This window comes from Diospyros lotus, unplaced genomic scaffold, assembly GCF_014633365.1.
Source record: "Diospyros lotus cultivar Yz01 unplaced genomic scaffold, ASM1463336v1 superscaf1, whole genome shotgun sequence".
Lineage (NCBI taxonomy): Eukaryota > Viridiplantae > Streptophyta > Magnoliopsida > Ericales > Ebenaceae > Diospyros > Diospyros lotus.
In genome coordinates this window covers 6,287,163-6,307,717 of record NW_026267104.1, presented here as the reverse complement: position 1 = coordinate 6,307,717, position 20,555 = coordinate 6,287,163, and the positions used below count along the sequence as shown (strand labels likewise).

At 34.4% G+C, this 20,555-nt stretch overlaps 1 protein-coding gene and 1 pseudogene across 6 annotated transcripts; both read right to left on the bottom strand.

Annotated features, from left to right (window-relative positions):
• Positions 1 to 2,847: 2,847 nt before the first annotated feature.
• Positions 2,848 to 10,702, bottom strand: LOC127792766 (pentatricopeptide repeat-containing protein At4g21065-like; annotated as a pseudogene).
• LOC127792767 (BAG family molecular chaperone regulator 2-like) lies at positions 2,848 to 14,802 on the bottom strand. Of its 6 annotated transcripts, XM_052323338.1 has the most exons (10): positions 14,453 to 14,802; positions 13,749 to 14,005; positions 12,347 to 12,493; positions 10,623 to 12,071; positions 10,033 to 10,101; positions 9,243 to 9,356; positions 5,459 to 5,544; positions 5,278 to 5,331; positions 5,111 to 5,181; positions 2,848 to 4,187 (listed from the first exon to the last, which is right to left on the bottom strand). In XM_052323338.1, the coding sequence occupies exons 1-4, from the start codon at positions 14,667 to 14,669 to the stop codon at positions 11,910 to 11,912; spliced, it is 783 nt and encodes a 260-aa protein (XP_052179298.1). In that variant the 5' UTR covers positions 14,670 to 14,802; the 3' UTR covers positions 2,848 to 4,187; positions 5,111 to 5,181; positions 5,278 to 5,331; positions 5,459 to 5,544; positions 9,243 to 9,356; positions 10,033 to 10,101; positions 10,623 to 11,909. The 6 variants fall into 6 exon arrangements, with proteins under 6 accessions (XP_052179298.1, XP_052179302.1, XP_052179303.1 ...); XM_052323342.1 differs by lacking the exon at positions 9,243 to 9,356; XM_052323343.1 differs by lacking the exon at positions 10,033 to 10,101.
• Positions 14,803 to 20,555: the final 5,753 nt, after the last annotated feature.

The window sequence follows — 20,555 nt, the reverse complement described above, 5'->3', positions numbered from 1 at the left end:
TATTTCTTCCTACCCAATGTCACTTGTTAATGGCTATAGATTTTTTTTTTTTTTTTTTTCCTTTTCTTCCCAAAAATTTAAATTTTAACAATACATTTTGAATTACCCGATTACAAGTTGGCATCAAATAACTCCTTTGAAACAAATTTAACCCAAGAGCCAAAAGAACTCCAGCTCTATTGCACTTGTAGTAATAGAAGAAATAACGAGGCACGAAATATATCAAAAACACATTTTCGATTTGAAAACTCATTTCCATTCACGAATTGAAATGAAATTTTTTCTATTTCTAACTCAAAATTTTAAATTTTTTCTATAATTTTTTTTTTCAAAATTTGTTTAAATGCATTAGTGAATTTATGTTATTTTTAAATTGAATAACTTTTTTTATAATCTTATATATTAAAAATTATATTAACAAAAAAATTCTTATATTTTTCTATTTAAGCATTTTTCCTGCATTTCTATTTCTTATTGTTTTTAAATAATATTTCTCCGTTTTCGTTTCATATCATATTCATTTTTCATTTCATTTTTTATCCATCGTAGATCATAGGTTCCTACTCTTACTTTGGCCTTATTCTTCAAATATTAAAACACTAAGTGTAATTACACTCAATTTTGACAATATTTTCGGTTTTACATTAATAATTAGTTTTAATTATTTATCTCTCTATCTATAATTATCGCTTTTGTTCTATTATCCAATGCAAACAAAATTAAAGGAGGTGTGTGCCCCATGAAAGGGTGTCGGTCTCACACACCACAAGACACACCACCACTTTAGGCTATTTCGAACCCTTTTCCCTTTTTCATTTTCTATTATATTATAAATAATTTATTCTCTATTTTGATTTTATTTAAAAAATTGTAAGTACTCCAACCACACTTCCTATTCCACTCATTATCCCACTTATTTATTAATAAATTTTAATTTTATTTATTTTATCTCACTTAGATTTTTTATTACTAACAAAATTTATTATTTATTTGATAATTTAATAATAAATATGATAGTATTAAATTTTTATAATATTTAATATATTTGTAAATAAATTTACTAATATTTTTCAAAAAAAATTATTTAACAAAATTATTTGAAATATTTTTATAATTAAAAAATTAATATTTTAATATATTAAAATTAAAATTTCAACTACAATCATATTCTAATAGCTATATTCCACTAGAATATTATAACAACGGTTATATTCCAATGACACACAAAATGAAGAATTAAATACATAAATTAATCAAATATTCAGATACAAACAAATGTATAATCACATTCACAAATTAATCAAAATATAATTAAAACCCAATACTTCAATATATACTAAATTTATATAAAATACATAATAAAAATCACAAACCCAAATCAAATTGAGATAGTCGTTGGATGCTTGATAAGGGAGCCGTTGCGGCCACTACTATTGGTAGCCGAATCTCGTCGTCATTGTCCATCTTCTTCTTCGCTACTCCTCACTGCGACTGTCTTGGCTTATCTTCGTCAGTGCTCGTTCTTCTCCACCACTACTTGTCGCGGCCACCTCAAGCTGTCTCGTCAGTGCTCTTTCTCTACAACTACCACCGTCTCTGCTTTTTGCCGTGGCCGCCATTGCTGCTCGTCACCGATGCTGCTGCTTGTCACTAGCATCTTTTTTAACTTTCAGATGCAGCAGAGAGCCATTGGAGTTTTCTTCAAATTTGACATGCAACAGATATTAGCCGTTGGAGAAATGCAGGGAGTACAAAATCACTCCTCATTTATATGGAGCCTTTTCAAGCTCCTTATAAATTTGAGAAGGAAATAGTTGGATTTGGAGGCTCGTTGGAGAGATTTTCAACGATTTTCTCCTTAAAATTTGACTTGGCAAGGAGCAGAAGCTAGCATTGGAAATGGCTTTATAAGTCAAGTTAGATAAAATAAGAGTTGTTTAACGCGAATAATATAATAAGGCCCTTATAATTATTATTAAATGATAACATGATATGTACCTTAAATATATCGTGAAGTACTTGCCATATTATTTTTTAAATATTTCATTAAAATTTGTCACATTATTAGTTAACAATAATTAATCAAAAATATTTTTTCCAAATCAAGCCCATAAAAATGGATCACTAGCAATTCACTAGTATGTGAATTAAAACTCCTTAAAATTTAAATGACTAAAAAAGATTGGTGTGAGCTATTAACCATATGAGTGTTTGTGTGAAAAAAAAAAAAATACATGTAAGACTAACTCCAAGGAGGAAGCCAAATCACTCGCCAAATCAAACTATAGCTAGTCAAATGCAAAAAACCAACCTTCAATGCTGCAATCTAATTCTCTTATCGGATATGATGAGTGATTTTCTCCCAAGCCACCATTACCACCTCTCCCTTATGGCCATCCCAATGCCAGAAGATACTCGACCAAACGCAACGAAAGATGAATTTGGCCGAATTTGAAGTTACAAACACAACAAGAAGTAGATCCAGAGAAGACAAGTTGTAAACATTGAAAGCAAGAGATGACGATGATTACCAGATTCGGGCGATGACCACCAAATTCAATGGTGGAGACAATCAACGAAAGCTACAGCAACGTCCTCTTCAATGAGTAATAGAATAGGTGACTTTTTTTTATTTTTTTTATATTGAATGAATGATATTTTATATTTGATCATTGATTTTTTCATATGCATATTTAATTATTAATTTTACGTATTTGTGAAGATTATATGTAATTTAAAATAAATAAAATTAAATTTTAATAATAAATAAATAAAATAAAAAGTGGAATAAAAAATAAAATAACGAGTGTGATTAGATCAATTATAATTTTTAAAATAAAACCAAAATAGAGAATAAATTATTTATAATATTACAGGGAGTACAATATGAAGCTCCATTACTGTCCACCTAAAATGTCCAAATAGAGAACCACTAAAAAAAAAAGAAAAAGTAAGTTTGTTGAATTATTACAACAATAGAATCATTTGAAGATGATTTTACCAGTAATCCCTACAGGAACAAAGTCCATCTTTAAAATGGTGGAACCGACTGCGAACCCTCACGTCAATCTCGCGCGAGTAAATCTTTGAGATGAGTTTGATGGCAAGGTTGACAATCTGCACACACTCTCAGGTTCTTCACAACGGTAATAGGAGTCCCAACTGGCGTGTTAATGAGCATGAAAGCAATTCCAATCTTCTCACTGTGATATGATAATGCTGTTTCCTTGTCTTCTTCCTCTGTCTGCGAGCACGTTGGCTGTGCGAGGCGCTTACCCTTCCAATTTCAATAGCTTCATAATCTGTTCCAGCATCGCGTATATCTCTGCACTTTGCGAATGAGACTTATCTCCTATGACAAATTCATAGTACCTCCATAAGGCTATAGCCCGGTGTTTTCTTCACCCCTTCTTTCAGCATCGACCTTCTTACATTCTGCACACCTGTCCAGCGCTGCTCGGATGCATAAAGATTGGAGAGGAGGACATAATCCCCAATGTGCTTAGGCCCTAATTGCAGAAGTCGGGCTCTTGCGTTCAACAAGTCGTGCATGCATCCACAAAATCATTCTTTCACTTTATTAGGAAATGAAAATTATAGGATTACGCAATATATAATTACCACCTGCAGCCTTACATGCATTATAAGTTCCAAATATACGATATAATACCTCAACAATTGGACCGATAAATTAGTGTAAGTGAGCCACTACTGTAATAACAACTAACAAAAAATAAATCTTTTATTGTGCTATAGTTATAGAAGGTTTAGTAAATTAAGGAGAATAAACAAACATTGGAGACATTGCACTCATGAAATGTCATACTTTCAAACTGGAAAACATGCAATATTAAGGAAAGAGGGAAGAACAGGCACTACTCACAGTACTAAGAAGCCAAGTAAAATAACTGAATTGTATTTGTCGGTTCACAAACTTTGTAAAAAGAAACAATAATACAATTAAAAGATAAATGGCAGGTTATCTGTCAAAGTAACTGCTCAAACAGGAACCTGCTTAAGCTCTAAGTTGAATTTTGATTTTGCATCTGTCAAACTGGTAGTATAACATATACCTGAAATTTTATTTGAAGGTGCATTTTGAGTTACAAATATATTGTCACCTGAAGCCACTTCCATGCTTTTGTAAATGCTTACTAGCTTATCCATAGGAGGGGCAGGACGAATCTCTGCAGACAAAAATACTATTTAGTTGGTGTAAAAATAAATACATATAACTGTGCAACAAAAAAAACTATGTGAACAATATGGACATTAGTGATTGGAAATCAGCTACAAGTTCTCCTACATTTTGAACATGTTAGTCAATAAAACTTGTTTTAGCACCTTAAGAGCAAGTGTTTAATGACACAAATGACCCTTTCCCAACAATATTGTCATTTGTCACCATCCATGATTCCCATTAGGGTAAACAAGAATCAGTCAACATCATAGAAATTCAATTCAATGGAGCATTATTTCACCACTTTTTGAATAAGCTGCCCAAATCCTTTTCCACAATAAAGATGTTCCAGGCATTTCCCAAAAATTATAGACCCTTGTGTCTTCTCCATCTCAAACACGTTTTTGCCTATACCCGTTAATTTTACTAAAAAAATGTCATTTCTTCTGGCGCAATGATTCATCTGCACGGCACATGGCCAGATCCACTGAAGGTGACACCCCAACTTGTCCTTCTACAATGCTATTTCCAATTCTCATGAATCTTTTTGGTGAAGTTTATCCTCGGTGAATATCAATCCACTTCGGCTACACTTTTTTGCGCATTAAAATTTCCATGATTCTAGGCACACTAACACTTTAAAGCTGCTTTAAGATTTACACACTAAAGTGATCAATACTATCAGTAGACCAGAAATGCACTTCCAGATTTCATCATAGCTAATGTCATTTGTTAACGGCTATAGAATATTTTTTTTCTTTTTCTTCGCAGAAATTTAAATTTTAACAATACATTTTGAATTAACGGATTACAAGTTGACAAAGTTGGCATCAAATAATTCCTTTGAAACAAATTTAATCCAAGAGCCAAAAGAACTCCAATTATATTGCACTTGTAGTGACAGAAGAAATAACGAAGCATGAAAGATACCTCTGCGTCCATATTGAACCTTACAAACAGGACAACTGGAAGCTGATTTCATGGATTTTTCAATACACCAGCTGAAAAACCAAAGACCATGCATCAGGCGCACGCTAGTAAAAATTTGAACATTATATTTGTGTTTCCCTGTTTGAAATCGAATCAGAAGAACTTACTTGCAGAACACGTGGTTGCAAGAGAGAGACACCGCAGAGTTGAGCAGGCTCAAGCTGCATCAACATCCAAATATCATCAATTCCCAACAATCCCCAATGCCAAGTAAAATCAGTCCCACGTACAGAAAACTTGAACAACCATGAATTAAAAACAAAATCAATGGGTATGACAGAGATTTACCAGATGGGGCATTTGCGTTCTCGGCCCATTCTCTCCAACTGAGAGTAATCCGCCATTTTTCCCGATTACTCGATCAGTGCGTAACTCTGAAATTGAATGTAGAGAAGACCAGAAAATGATGCGTACAAAGAAAGAAAGCGGGGAGAAGAGGGAACGTTTAGCGCAACGAATTTGCTTAGAGTTTGAATTTTTGGCCGCGCCAGATTTTTCGCGGTCTACCAAATTTGGAGTTTCACAGGTTGTATTTTGTAATTTTCTAATCCGAAAAATGAAAAATCTTGTTAAAAATATGATATTTCCCATCCGAGGCTATGATGCAGAGAACCTTTTCGGGAGTGTCGCTTCGGCCTCTTTGAAAAGTTTTTGTTTTCGAAACGATAAAAAACATTTTTGAACTATTAAAACTTTTGGATTTAATAGTTTGGATTTATTTTGTAATTTTCTAGTTTGGATTTATTCTTCAAATATTAAAACTTTTAAGTGTAATTACACTCAATTTTGACCATATTTTCAGTTTTATATCATTATCACTTTTGTTCTATTGCCCGATGCAATCAAAATTGGGGGGGGGGGGGGGGGGGGGGCACAACCCTATAAGGGGTGCGTGGGACCCGCACACCCACCCCCTTGCAAGCAACATAAAAGTTGCCTAAATAACATAATAGAGCTCTTATAATTATTATTAAACAATGACATGGTATGTACCTTAAATAAAGTGTGAAATACTTGCCATACTATTTTTTAAATATTTCATTAAAATTTGTCAAATTATTATTTAATAATAATTAATCAAAACTAAATTTTGTAAATCAAACCCATAAAAATGGATCATTAGCAATTCACTAGTATGAAAATTAAAGCTCCTTAAAATTCAAATGACTAAAAAATATTAATGTGAGTTATGACTATAAGTGTATGTGTAAAAAAAAAAAAACATATCAGGCTAACTCTAAGAAAGCCAAATCGTTCACCAAATGCAAAAATTGACCTCCAATGCTACTTGCCATCGCCAAAATTTTGGCAAAATCTAATCTCTTTGCCGGATCTTGTGAGTGATTTTCAGCCAAGCCACCCTCACCATCTCTCTTTCATGGCCATCTCAACGTCGGAAGAGGCCCAACCAAATGCGACAGAAGATGAACTCGATTGGATTTGAAGTTGCAAACACAGCAACGAGCAAATCCAGAGAAGACAAGTTGCAAATATTGAAAACAGGTAGTGACGACGACGACCAAATCTGGGCAACGACCACCATATCTGACGGTGGTGGCAACCAGCAAAAGTGGTGGCGACGTCTTCTTCGGCGAGCAACAAATCAAGCATAATAGATGGTTTTTTATTTATTTATTTTTATATTAAATGAATGATATTGCGCATTTGGCAATTGATTTGTGTGTTTGATTATTAATTTTGTGTATGTGTGTATTTTATTATTGATTTTGTTCATGCGTATATATAATTATTGATTTGTGTATTTCATTATTGATTTTATGTATAGGTGAAGATTATAGGTAAAGTGAAATAAATTGAGTTAAATTTTATTAATAAATAAATAAAATAAGAAGTGAAATAGAGAGAAGAATAGAGAGTGGTTGGAGCAATCATAATTTTCGAGATAAAATCAAAATAAAGAGTGAATTGTTTATAATATAATAAGGAGTACAATAGAAAACCACATTGTAGTAGGCCAAAAATAGCAAAATAGAGAATCACTACAAAAAAAACAAGTTTGTTTGTTGAATTATTTCAACAATAGAATCATTTGAAGATGATTTTACCAGTAATCTCTACACGAACAAAGTCCATCTTTAAAATGGTGAAACCGACTGCAATCCCTCACAACAATCTTGCGATCGTAAGTCTTTGAGATGAGTTTGATGGCAAGGTGACAATTTGCACACACTCTTAGGTTGTTCTTCACAATGGTAATAGGAGTCCCAATTGGCATGTTAATGAGCATGAAAGCAATTGCAATCTTCTTACTCTGATATGATAATGTTGTTTCCTTGTCTTCTTCCTCTATGTCTGCGAGCACATTGGCTGTTCAAGGCGCGTAACCTTCCAATTTCAATAGCTTCACAATCTGTTCAAGCGTCGCGTATATCTTTGCACTTTGCGAATGAGACTTATCTCCTATGACAAACTCATAAACACAATTTCCTAGCTCGAAAAGGCTATAACCCATTTTTTCTTCACCCCTTCTTTCAACATCGACCTTATTACACTCTGCACATTTGTCCAGCGTCACTCGAATGCATAAAGATTGGAGAGGAGGACATAATCCCCACTGTGCTTAGGCTCTAATTGCAGAAGTTGGGCTCTTGCAATCTCCCCGAGAGCCAAATTGCCATGCATTGTGCAGGCACCTAGTAAGGTCCTCCAAATTACAGCATTAGGCTGCATTGGCATGCTCTGGATGTATTCATATGCCCCTTTCAACAACCCTGCCCTTCCCAACAAATCAACCATGCAACCATGGTGTTCCACCCTTGGCATGATTCCAAATTCTTCAGTCATCCTTTGGAAATAAGCAAAGCCTTCATTGACCTTCCCATAACGACTGCAAGTGTGTAACACCCCTATAAAAGTGATCTCGTTGGGCACCAATCCATGTCTCTCCCCATCCTTGAAAAGCTCAAGTGCTAACTTTCCAAATCCATTCGCAGCCAAACCAACAATCAATGTACTCCAAGAAACCACACTCTTGTCTTCCATCTCATCAAAGACCTTCTTTGCCTCCCTAATGCTTCCACATTTTGCATAAAGGTTCATAAGAGCATTAGTAGCATGAGAATTCTCATTCAATCCAACCTTCAACATGAAAACATGAGTCCTCCTACCCAACGCCAAGGCCCTAAGCTTGGTACAAGCATTGAGCAAGCTAACTATAGTGAACCCGTCAGGTTCAACACCATCTAAACCCATTTCCCGGTAAAGGGTCAAAGCCTCATTGGGCCTCCCATTGAGTGCAAAACCATTAATCATAGAATTCCAAGTCACAAGGCCTCTCACAGGCATTAACTCAAACACCTTATGTGCAGTCTCAACATGGCCGCAAGCAACATACATATGAACCAAGGTGGTCTGAACAATGACTGACGAATCAAACCCATCTCTCACAGCAATAGAGTGAACCTTCTCGCCCTCTCTAACATTCAAAATCTTAGCAACGACTTTGAGAAGAGAATGGTAAGTATGCATGTCAAGTTTAATGGAATTCACACGCATCTCCCGATACACATCAAGCGCTCGACTCCAGTTTTCGCTCTCAGCATAGCCTCTAATCATGGTATTCCAAGTCAAAATATTTGGGTTTTGGATATGGGTAAAGATTTGGTGGGCATAAGCCATGGATCCTGAGAAAGACACGAGTCTCAAGATGAGGTGCTTGCCCATGTTTGGGCTGCTAAGAGGGACGCAATGTCTAATAGAGAAGGCATGGATTTGCCTAAGTTTGTACTTGGAAGAGGCGCATGTTAACAAAAGAGCAATGCAATGTTTGAGAATGAAAGATTTTCGATTTTTATGAACACCACCACCACTTCCATTGTTACGACCCAAAATTCGACGGTTGTGACCGGCACTACCGCCTAAGAAGCCAAGACTCCAATATGGGATAACAATCCTGCAAAACACATATTCCTCTGACATATAAACATTTCAAATAATTTACAAAAATATTACCATCATTTATATACCGAAATTTAAGTGCCATCGGCCCAAAATTCATCATTTAATTATGATAGTCACAATTTACCAATTCATAATAAGAGAGAACTTAAACCTTCTCATGCACAAATCTCGTGAAATGAGGTTTATATGCTGTGACTGGAGCGTGGCTAGGGTGTATGCAATGTAATCGTATACCATGACTCTTACCGTCAAAATTTATGCTAACCTACAAAATTTGAAATATTAAGGGGTAAGCTTGACATTGGCTTAGTGAGGGGCAAAGAGCATTATAATGGGGGAAACTATAAATCAATGCATCAAGATAATCATCATGGCATGTCATGCCCAATGATAATCATATCAATATAAGAGATGACAAATAAACATACACATTCATGATAACAATTTAGAACCATAGTTCACATATTTATAACGGCGGAACCTCTCACGCTGACAAGGATGGAACCTCCCTCACACCCTAATCTGAACATGGATGGCAGAACCTCTCATGCTAACAACTGAACAAAAACATGGATGGTGAAACCACTCACACCTTAAAGTATACATGGTGCACCAACGGCTAACAATTAATGTGGTTAGCTACACGGGGTTCTAACAGTTACTCCATTTAAATACACATCTTATACTATCATTTAGCTTTAACAAGTGTCACATGAAACATTTCACATATAAATATTCACAGTTCTTGATAACATGAATCATAAACTTTCCGAATGCAAATTGAAAGAAATGCAATCGACCATGAGTGTCAATATGCAGATAAAACAAGATGGATTCTACTTTCCCATATGCAAATAAGAATTAAATCATGAATAGTATATATAAAATACTAGGATGATTGGAGACATGAATACAACAATTACTACCATAATAAAATTTACCCATTCATAGTGTTATTGAAGATACAGGATTCCCTAAAACGCCTCTTGGATGGGGTGAATCAAAATCACCTATCAAAATAATCAAATTACATAAAAATTAAATAAATATAAAAATTAAGTCACTTAAGCCAGGACAAAACCCAAAGGCTGCCACAACTAAGCCAAAACCCCCCAAAAAATAAAACAGCCTAAGCCAGCCACACTGCCGCCGGCGGCGGCCTAAGATTCTGACGATCAGAACCTACCATCAGAACCGCCAAGCCAAAGAGGTTAACATATCCAAAAATGGGCCAAATCTAACCGTTGGAATTCCGTAGATTTAGTTTTTAATTTTCGGCCAGATTTAAGAAGCACACTGCCAGTCGCCGCCGGCCACCGCGGCCAACATTTTCCGGAGATCCAAGGCCACTGCTCGACTCCTTTACCCCCATAGACCAGCATGCCCAAAAACCAACAAGATCTAACGGCTACATCTTTGTAGATCTAAGTTTAAAGTCTCGGCCAAGTAACCCACGCGTATATACATACACATCTCACGAATCTATGCTAAAAGTAAAGCTAATAAAACTAAAAAAGAAAAAGAAGCTTACCTTGTTGTAGATCGGGGTTGATTTCACGGTGAAAATGTGATCGGATTCAAGATACAACCGTCGGATTTGCACAAAATGAGATATTCACAGCAATGCTCTTGGAGAGAGAGAGATAGATTGCGACGGCCGAATGAGGGGCAGGGGCGGGGGCGGGGGAGAGCTGGGAGCCCCAGTGGCCTTTATCAGGCCATATGGGCTTGGCTGGCTCTTCTTGGGCTTCTCCCAAAAGTTGGGCCTTACATCCACTTGAATAGAGCCTGAAGTCAGAGATATGGTTTGCAGTTGAAGAGCGAGAATATCGTGATGGGGCTTTGCGGGTTCTTGTTTTATACACCTAATTTGGGGTGGGTCACCAGTTTTGATGCTCCCTCTCTCACAACATTTTATATTCCCAATTTGCCCTTCAAATCTCCTTTACATTGAGAACAAAAATGTTATTTATCCGTGCGATTTATACATTTAATTTTAATATATTGTATGTTTATTAAAACAAGACTACGATAGTGTTTATAACACTGACTAAAATTAATATATATAATACATCAACTTTGATTGTATAAATGGTGCGTGCAACAAACATTGTCAACAAATAATATTTTTATTTTAAAAAAAAATTAAAGTGGTATTTTTTTATGTTTAAATTTTATGTTTTAAGCGTCTATTTTAAAATTACTAAAAATGTATTTTTTTTCAAAATAAAAAATGAAAAACACATTTATTTTAAAAAATATTATTTTATAATATTTTATTCAATAAATTTGGAATCAAAGTAAATTATAAATATTTATTAGTAAATTATAAATTTAATTCAGAAATTTTAAACTATAATACAAAAATAACTGATAATCTAATTATATATAATACATTAAAATTACAAAATACTTTCTAAAGCAATTTTTAATTTGATTCAACTAGTTCCATAATAAATTTATTTTTGGCATTTCTGCTTAAGAGTTAATTTGATATCTTTAGTATTCACGTGACAATTTTGACATGTGACAGTTGAATATTAAATACATACTTTTTTGCCCATATCAATTATATTACACTAAATAATATTTGTAGGTTAAAAGCTTGTAAGTACATCATTTTCGCATATCAAAGCATTGGACAAAACATGAACTTTTAATTAGATGGTAACCAATGATTATTGGCAAGTTGGTGACTACTGGTGGAGGAGAGACCGTTAAGCAGGAGCAAGAATACCTCCTTTTATGTAGCTGATGCCTCCAGCTAAACACAAAAATTTGATGAATATTGAATAAAACGAAAGTGGGTCGAATAACATCATGAATCGAAGAGTTCCCAGTGAGTTGAGGCTGGAGGAGGAGGAGGAGGAGGAGGAGGATCAAAGGTCTCCCACTTCGTTGTCACGATTACAGGCTTTATTCTTGCATTTGATACCTTTAAGACATCTAGTGTTTCAACACACTTCTGCACTCTCATTCCCTGCAAAATTAAATAAATAAATAAATATAATCACGTCGTCTTCATTTATATAGGGGCTTGAATTTTAGACGTATCAAAGACAATTATAACTTTTTATCATGTCACCAAACCATGAAGATTAGTTATAAAAGCATTTACTTGCTAAAATATTATTGAAAACAATAAAATAGTTAAAAACAGAGCAATGCTGTATGTTCATCTAATCTATGTTTGGCGGTTTTAGCAATAATGGGATGAGGGATAGGATAATGGCACTTAGAACATGAGGATGATACCTGCAAATTCTTCTGAAGAGATGCATCTCCCTCTGCAGGAATGCTATCAAGCTTCACAGCTAGTCTCATTAGCATCTCTATCAATGTAGTTATCTGAACTTCTGCTACCTTATTCCCTGTTGCTATTGATTTTTCGATTGCAGAGACCTGTGGAGAAAATATGGACAATATATAAAAAAAAAAAATCAAATAATTATGATAAATATCATTAACCAACAATAAACCATGAAGAAAGTGACAATGCGAACCCTCTCAAATGTTGACATTTGAGTTGTTTAACTAGATTGCAAACACTTAAAAGTCATTTGATTTTTTGAGTTTGGATTGGTGAAGAATTAACATAAATAAATTATTTAAAATTTAAACATATATTTATCTAAGAATCTTTCTGCTGGTTGCCATACCAAATAAAAAGTAAACAAAAACAAATGAATTTTTGAAGTTTCTATAATAATTTTACATACCGTACACAATGAAAATAAAGGAGAACTAACAACCCCCATAAGAAATATTGATTGGTCCCCGAAATTTATTTCTGTAAAATATGGATTGTCGTGCTGAAAATTTTTTAACACTTTGTTGCTAAAATAACAAAACAAGAAAAATGAAAAGTAGGATATTTTTGTGAGGTGTCGACAATAATACTTAAGTGTTTACAATCAAGGATTTGATTCATTTGAGGGAATATGTTAATGATTGAAAAATAAATTGATGAATACATTTTTAATCAAGAAATGTAATGACACCAATATATTAATTATTTACTCTTCTTATCTATCATGACAACAAATCATTGACTAAGAGGAAAAGTGACAACTATGTCTTTTTAATAAAAAATATGTTCTAGAGTTAACCCAACCAACGGTCCCACTTAGAAACGCAGCAACGGCCCAGATTCTACGTCTATAAGGATGACATTGCGGTGATGTCACATCTAATCACGGCCAGCTGTTCTGACAATTGCCCTACTAATGTTCTCCGCTCCCTCAACACGAGTGCAATTTTGTTCACCCCTTTAACGGGGTCAACATCACCTTCACACTTTTTGTGAGGGTGAGAAAAACAACGAAACGATATATAGTGGGATAATTATCGTTCCGTTACTTTTTCACAAGTGTGAGGGTGATATTCACCCCGTTAAAAGGGTGAACAAAATCGCACTCCCTCAACACTACCGCTTGACTAAAAGTAATTAGCCTAATCGAGTGCGATTTTGTTCACCCCTTCAACGGGTGAACATCACCCTCACAATTTTTGCGAAGGTGAAAAAGTAACGAAACGACAATCAATATTTTAATGTCGTTCCGTTGCTTTTTTCACCCCGTTAAAAGGGGTGAACAAAATTGCACTCAGCCTAATCGGCGGCCAGAAATAAAAGGTTCCAGTTACGAGTGTTTCTCACCTGCCCCGTAAGCTTGTCGACTTCGACGGAGACGTCGTTGATCTTGCTATATGCGGCTTGGATCTTCGCGTTCTGTCGCATCTCGATCAGTCTTCTCTCCCGGCTAGATGGATCCTCGATTAGTATGACTTTTGATCGGTCTTTGACTCCACACATGTCCAAGTACTCCCCATTTTCCCTCTCTTTCCCTCGAAAAATTAGCCTCTGTTCAGCCGGTTGTAACCCGCTCTCCGCTTCCAGAAGCTTCTTCAATTCTCCTGCAATTTCACGATTTTACGCCCCACGCTTCTTAAAAGACGGCTATTTGCGTGCCCAGAAAATGCAAGAATAATGTGCAAAAGCAAACGTTATATAGGGACGTTCATGGCTCTGTTTGCTTAACGAGAACACGTAGAAAAGTAAAAAAGAAAAACAAGTGAATCTCGACAAATTATATTCTAATCAACTCTCTTCCTCCAAAAAATAAACAAAAACAATATCATGATATGAAATACCACCGTCGAAGGATTCTCACACTAGCACGTTACGTATAAATAGGTTTCCAAAATGTTATAGAATAGATGTTCCGGATCAAAATAGAAGTGCCTACATAATTCTCATGGAATTTTCTTTCTAATTTACGAAGCATGCGAGAACATCTGCTCGTATATCTATACATTCACTCCATGACACAGAGTCAAAACACGTAGATCTGCGAAACTCACCAAATGTCGCTTGAGAACCGGCGAAGATCTCGTACCGGACAGCACCGTAGGCGACGCGAAGCCGCAAATTCGGAGCTGGAGAGTCCGAATTATCGGTCCTCTTCTGGACCAGCATCCCGCCAGGCCGCATCTCCCACTCAATCCCTTCCTCCCTCGACATCGTCGTATCAGAACTGTCGGTCGTCCCGCGGCTGAAATTCAACTTCCTCTTAATCATCTTCTCCTATACTACTTTCCAGGAAAATTGAAACTCCGGACAAGTGATTTTCCAGGAAAATCTACGCTTTTTGCTGCCGACACATACAAGTTGCGGGGTTTTATAGATATGATGGAAACGAGAGGGAAAAGGGTTTTGACGAATCAGAAGGCGCCATTTTATAATTAACAGATAAGCGAAGGGCTTGCTGGCAGTCTACGGGAGCATCCAAAGGAAGCAAAAGCGATTTATTGTGATTGGGTCACGTGGATGTCCTGCATTGGCTCGATAGGCGCGTGGGTCACTCCCTGATGTGAGCGTGGCTCTGATTCTTGATGCTTTGGGGGTAAATAAACAATGAGTTCCCGGTTTACCGAAGCAAAAGTGATTGGCTGTGATTGGACACGTGGACACTCCTGATTGAGCTCTAAAGATGTGGCCCCGTTGGAAATTGATGCGAGTGGGTTACTGTCTGTTTTGTACATTGGTTGGTGGCTGTAGCCTGTCGGTTGATTTTGGCAACTATTTAGATTTATAACTATTGATTTACTGTGAACGTATTACAGTGTTTGATTATAAAAAAAAGGGGTGAATAGCTTAGACTTGTTCTTATATTTTGGTCAAATTAGTTAATTATTTTTAAAAAATTATATAAGGGTAGTTATTTATTAGGTATTATTGTTGTTTTAATACAATAATAAATTTATTATCTAAAAATATCATTGTTAAAATGTTTTAACTTTGTAAGAAAAAAAATGATCCGAATGCACAAGATAATTCTCTGCAAACACTTTGATATTTAAATTAAACACTAAAGATTCAAATGTCGTATTAAAATTAGTATAAAAAATGTATCTTTTTTTAGAATGAGAACTCACCAATTTATAAAAGAGCATAGAGTTTTCTAAAATTCATTAGAATTATGATTTTTCAAGAGAATGTCTATTATAATATTTTGAAATCCACTAAGATTATGATTTTTATGAATAATATTTATTATTTTTGCATAATTCTTAAAAGAATTTTTGAATATTAGAGTTATGTTATTTGCGTTTTGTTTGAAGATCCCCTGATCAAAAAAAAAAATCACGCAACAACTTAAACTTTCTAAAGGTCATAAATAGTTCTCCAATATAAGTCTCCTGACTTCACGACCTCTAAAGGAGATCAATAGGTCTCTTAACATTTGATCATCGATTTTTAGGATGGTCAGTCTCTCGTAGACCTACCCATTCTCATATTTAAATGTCCTATTAAAAAATTTTCAATTCAAATTGACATTTTTTAGTTGTATTTATTTAACAAGTAATTAATTATTGATGCAAAATTAATGTATAGATAAACAATATTATGCATGTATTTTGGGATTAGGGTATTTACTTAGGGACTGTTCTTTTTGTTATTTTTGGTTCATTTTCAATTTTTACAAATAATAAAACGTGTTTACTTTCATATTTTCAAAAATGCATTTTCGAAAACAAATAAAAATTTTATAAAGAAAACCCAAAACACCAAAAAAGTGTTTTGACCATTTTCAACCAGAACACGCTAAAAAAACTCAAAACACGAAAAAAGTCTATTGTCGCTTCTGTATTCTCCTCTCTTTTATATTCTCTTATTTTCTTCCAGTTCAGCCCCTATTGTTTTGGCTGTAGAGAACACTATCGTCGTCAACTAGCAACTCAAATTAGCCCCATTCAACCATCGTCGTACGTCATCCTCGAGCCACAGTCGCTGAACAGTCATCGTTGTCCTCAAAAAACAACCTAGATTTGTTGCCTCTTCCAGCAACTTAGATTGACCCCATTTGACCACCGTCATTCGCCCTCTTCCAGCCACCACTGTCGAACAACCATCGTTGTCATCCTCCAGCAACCCAGATTCATCGCCTCCAACTGCCGAACGACCATCTTCGTCTTCCTTCAGCCACCATTGTTATCCTCGCCTCGCCATTCTCCTTTTCCAGATCTACCACAACGTCTATTCCTCCTATTGCTTTTCCTCTTCAGCGACTCTTCCTCTTTAGGTTTAAGACTTTTACTTCTCAAATTAGGTCTGATTTTTTATTTTTATTTCTAATTTGATGGTTTAATTTGGATTTGTGGTGACCCGAAATAAGGTTTTGGATTTCAAAATTGTAATGAGTTCCTTGATTCTTTTAGAGGTGTTTGGAAAGATTATTAGGTTGATTGAGTCTGATTGGTGGTATGATAGATGTGATTCTTATTTTATGGGATGCAGAGTACTAAAAAAATGTGATTCGTTTATTGGTGGTAATTTTGGTTTGGTGCCACTTTGGGATAATGATGCATGGGTTTCAGTGGATTTTTTTTTGGTTGGTATGATAAATTGGGTTGTTGTAAGACAAGTTTAGGGATTATCCAATTGTTTTTGTTTTTATGTGGTGGATTTGGAGTAAAATAAAAAAGCAAAGATTTTGAGGGTAGTGGGAGCCCAATCCAATTATGAAAGGAACATATGGAATGATATAGGTCGTGGTAACATTGATTCTATTTTTTGTATTATTACTACCTATTTACTTTTTGCTATTAGCATTGCATTTTTTTTTTATTTGTTCTTATGTTTGTTTTTGTTTCCCTTTTCTTTCAGGGTGGGTCTATCAAATTATGATCTTGAATTATTTTTCATATTGTGTGGAGTATATTTTGGTAAGTTGGAGTACATTTTTCATGTTGACTTCATATTTTTAATTATTTTCAATATAGAACATAGGTGGTCATAGAGGTAAGACTAAAAAACTAATGTCGTGGTCCGACGAGAACGAGCATGTTTTTATCAAAATTCTTTACAAGAATGTGAGATAAGGGATATTGCAATGTTCTACATTCATGAAAGACAAATAAGGCAAAATCAATCAAGCCATGATTGTTGTCACAAAAACGAATTACGACATAAATATATTAAAAGGGAAGTGGAACCGTTTACGTAAGGTACATCGTTTGTTCTCTGAACTTTTAGGACATACAAATGTTAAATGGAATCGAAATACCAACCAAGTTAATGCTGCAGAGAAAGTTTAACAACACTTCTATATAATATATATCTTTATTAAAAAATATTTTCACAATTATTTTTTATCATATCAATCTTATCCCTTTTTGTTATACAATATGATAACGTATCTTATTTTTATTATTGTAGATTAACTAGTCTGAGTACAAAATATTCAAGAAGGAATGATGTAAGTACTATGAAACTTTTGGACAAATATTAAGTGGGAGTACAACTATTGGAGGATTAGGCAATACTTTCACTCAGTTTACTCCAACATCAGAGGCAGAAATGTAGCTAGAAGATGATTTTTTTGAACAGAGAAGTTCATGTACATGTGAAGAATGATGATGAAGTTACAAATACTTGTCGATGTGAAGAAATTGGTTCATCTAGCAAAAGCCGATGGTGATAAACTCGATACTTGCATGGCGCAGTGGTCATCTACATTTAGTATGAGCACCAAAGAAACTGAACTTATGACACTTTACCTATAAGAAAAGCTTGCAAAGATCCAAGGAAAATCATGTAATCAATTAGATAGTGAAACTACTAGTCTGGATCCTTATTCAAATGTGGTTTGCTTAGACATCTTAAATAATATGGAAGACGTGTCTAATGAGATTTATATGAAAACGATAAAAGGCTTTTAAGGATCCAGATTTCAAAGTGTCATTTGTGAAGATGCCAAAAATTATGATAAGACCTATCTTGGAACTTATTTGGTTTAGTTGGTTGATTGCGTATTTTCTAATAACGTCTTATTTTCATTTGTGATATTGTAGCTCGAAGTATTGTGTTTTCTTACATTGGCTTGAAGTACTGTTTTATTTTTATAGTTTGAAGTTGATGGTTATAGAACTGTGTTTCAAGTGGAACCGCTTGATGTTGAATTTATCTAGAATTGAATGCTTGTTTTATTTTAATCAATGAGTTGGAGTTCACTAATTATTTATTTACATTGATTATAATAAATGATGATTGATATGAGTATTGATGATGATTATGAGCATATTTATGCATAGTATGTCAACTGGATCAAATGTAGTTGGTAATGTGAGTACTAATAATTCGATTGATGAAGATTCGAGAGATGATGATTGTTATGGATATTTCTCGCACCACTCTTTATGGGCTAGGCACGACCCAGTAGATCGGTCCAATCGTCAAAAGCCCAATAGGGTCAAGGCCAAGTTCGTCAGAACAAGGTTGCATGTCACAGAGACCCGAGCTCAGATTGCGGAATCAAACTAGCTCCCAGCGATGCTCCCAACTCGCTGGCCTAATCCTTCAGTTCACAAACAACAAAATCGCTGAACAACCGAAGGCCGAGACCCACATACTTTATCTAAGGCAAACTAGATCCTTGGTAATATGGATCTCATTCTCGATTTTATAGAATCAATAATGACATCTTGTCTCCATAATATTATAATATTTGTTTGGATTTTACGTAAATTGTAAATACACAACACTATAAATAGAGGTCAAAACACCATTGTAAAGGTGAGGGATAAGGGAATGATATATTGTTACTCTGTCTGAATACCTAAAGAACAGTCGTGGAGTATGTATCATTTTGCTTGAACCACGTAAAAACTTCCCGTGTACGTTCTAGTTTGTTTATCCTCTTTGCATTTTGGCTTATTTTCTCATTGCGGGCCTACAAATCACGGTCGATTAATTTTGAACGTCGATAATGATTTTTTATTTATGAATGATTTTGATGCAAATTTTGAAAATTTAATGATAATTGCTTTGCAGCCAACAAAAGAAGTGTCATCGACATGATACCTTGTAGAACATCGTTATTTACCAGAAAATGTACATGCTAAAAATTCTGAATGGACATTCAAACATGTACTATCGTAATTTTTGTATGTAGAAACATGTGTTCATAAATTTTTGTGATACTTTGAAACAAAAGTAACTGTTGAAAGATGGGAAAAAAATAAGCGTCGAGAAGGGCATTGCTATGTTTCTAATTAGAGGCGGAACCAGAATTTTGATTAAGTAGGGGCGAACTTAAATATAAAAAATATAATTTTAAAAATAAGATAATAATGATAATATTAAAATATAAAAAAATTTACAATTGTTCCTTACGACTTTTCATACTAAAAATTGAAATTGTTCAAGAATTTAGACTCGTCATAACCACAAAAGGCTAGTCCTTACTGTAGAAGGAGTCAAACACAATTAATTGATGCATTCAAATGAATTCGATAATCACATAGTGTTTGTTTTAACTATCTAAAGAAAGCTATCTCAATATTTTGCTCTTGATTCATTAAGATTTCACAATTGTTTCAAATTTAATTATGTGCACTGTTGACATCTCCAACATGAACTTAAAATCTATATTTTAAAAAAAAAAAAATTTCTAAACTCTTTTTTCATAAAAGAATCACCACGTCCTTGTTCCCCTTTATTTGTTTTAAAAAGATAACAGTATAAGTAAAATGCAACATATTTGCGTATACTATATTCCAACAAATAATCAAATTCATTGAATTAAGCTGGAATGAATCGTCTTGATTTTGAGGTTGACACAAATCTCTTTACAAGTACACTCTTCTAATTTGATCTCGAAAATTAATATTGTAATCTATTATTGTAGTTCTTAGCCTGAGATTTATAGAAAGTTGTGTAACATCAATTTGCTCAATATTTGCTTTCTTTACATCATCAGTGTAAAAAAAAAAAAAAAAAAGCAAATTATAAAAAATACTGTGATGGTTATTACTGGACTATTGTATACTTATTTTTTTATTTATAATAGTAAAATATAATATAACTTTTCTTTACATCAATCCGCCCATATTTCTAATAATTGTAGGGCACACTACATGATACAGTATTATTGATGATAGGTTTTAACAGTTTAACAACACA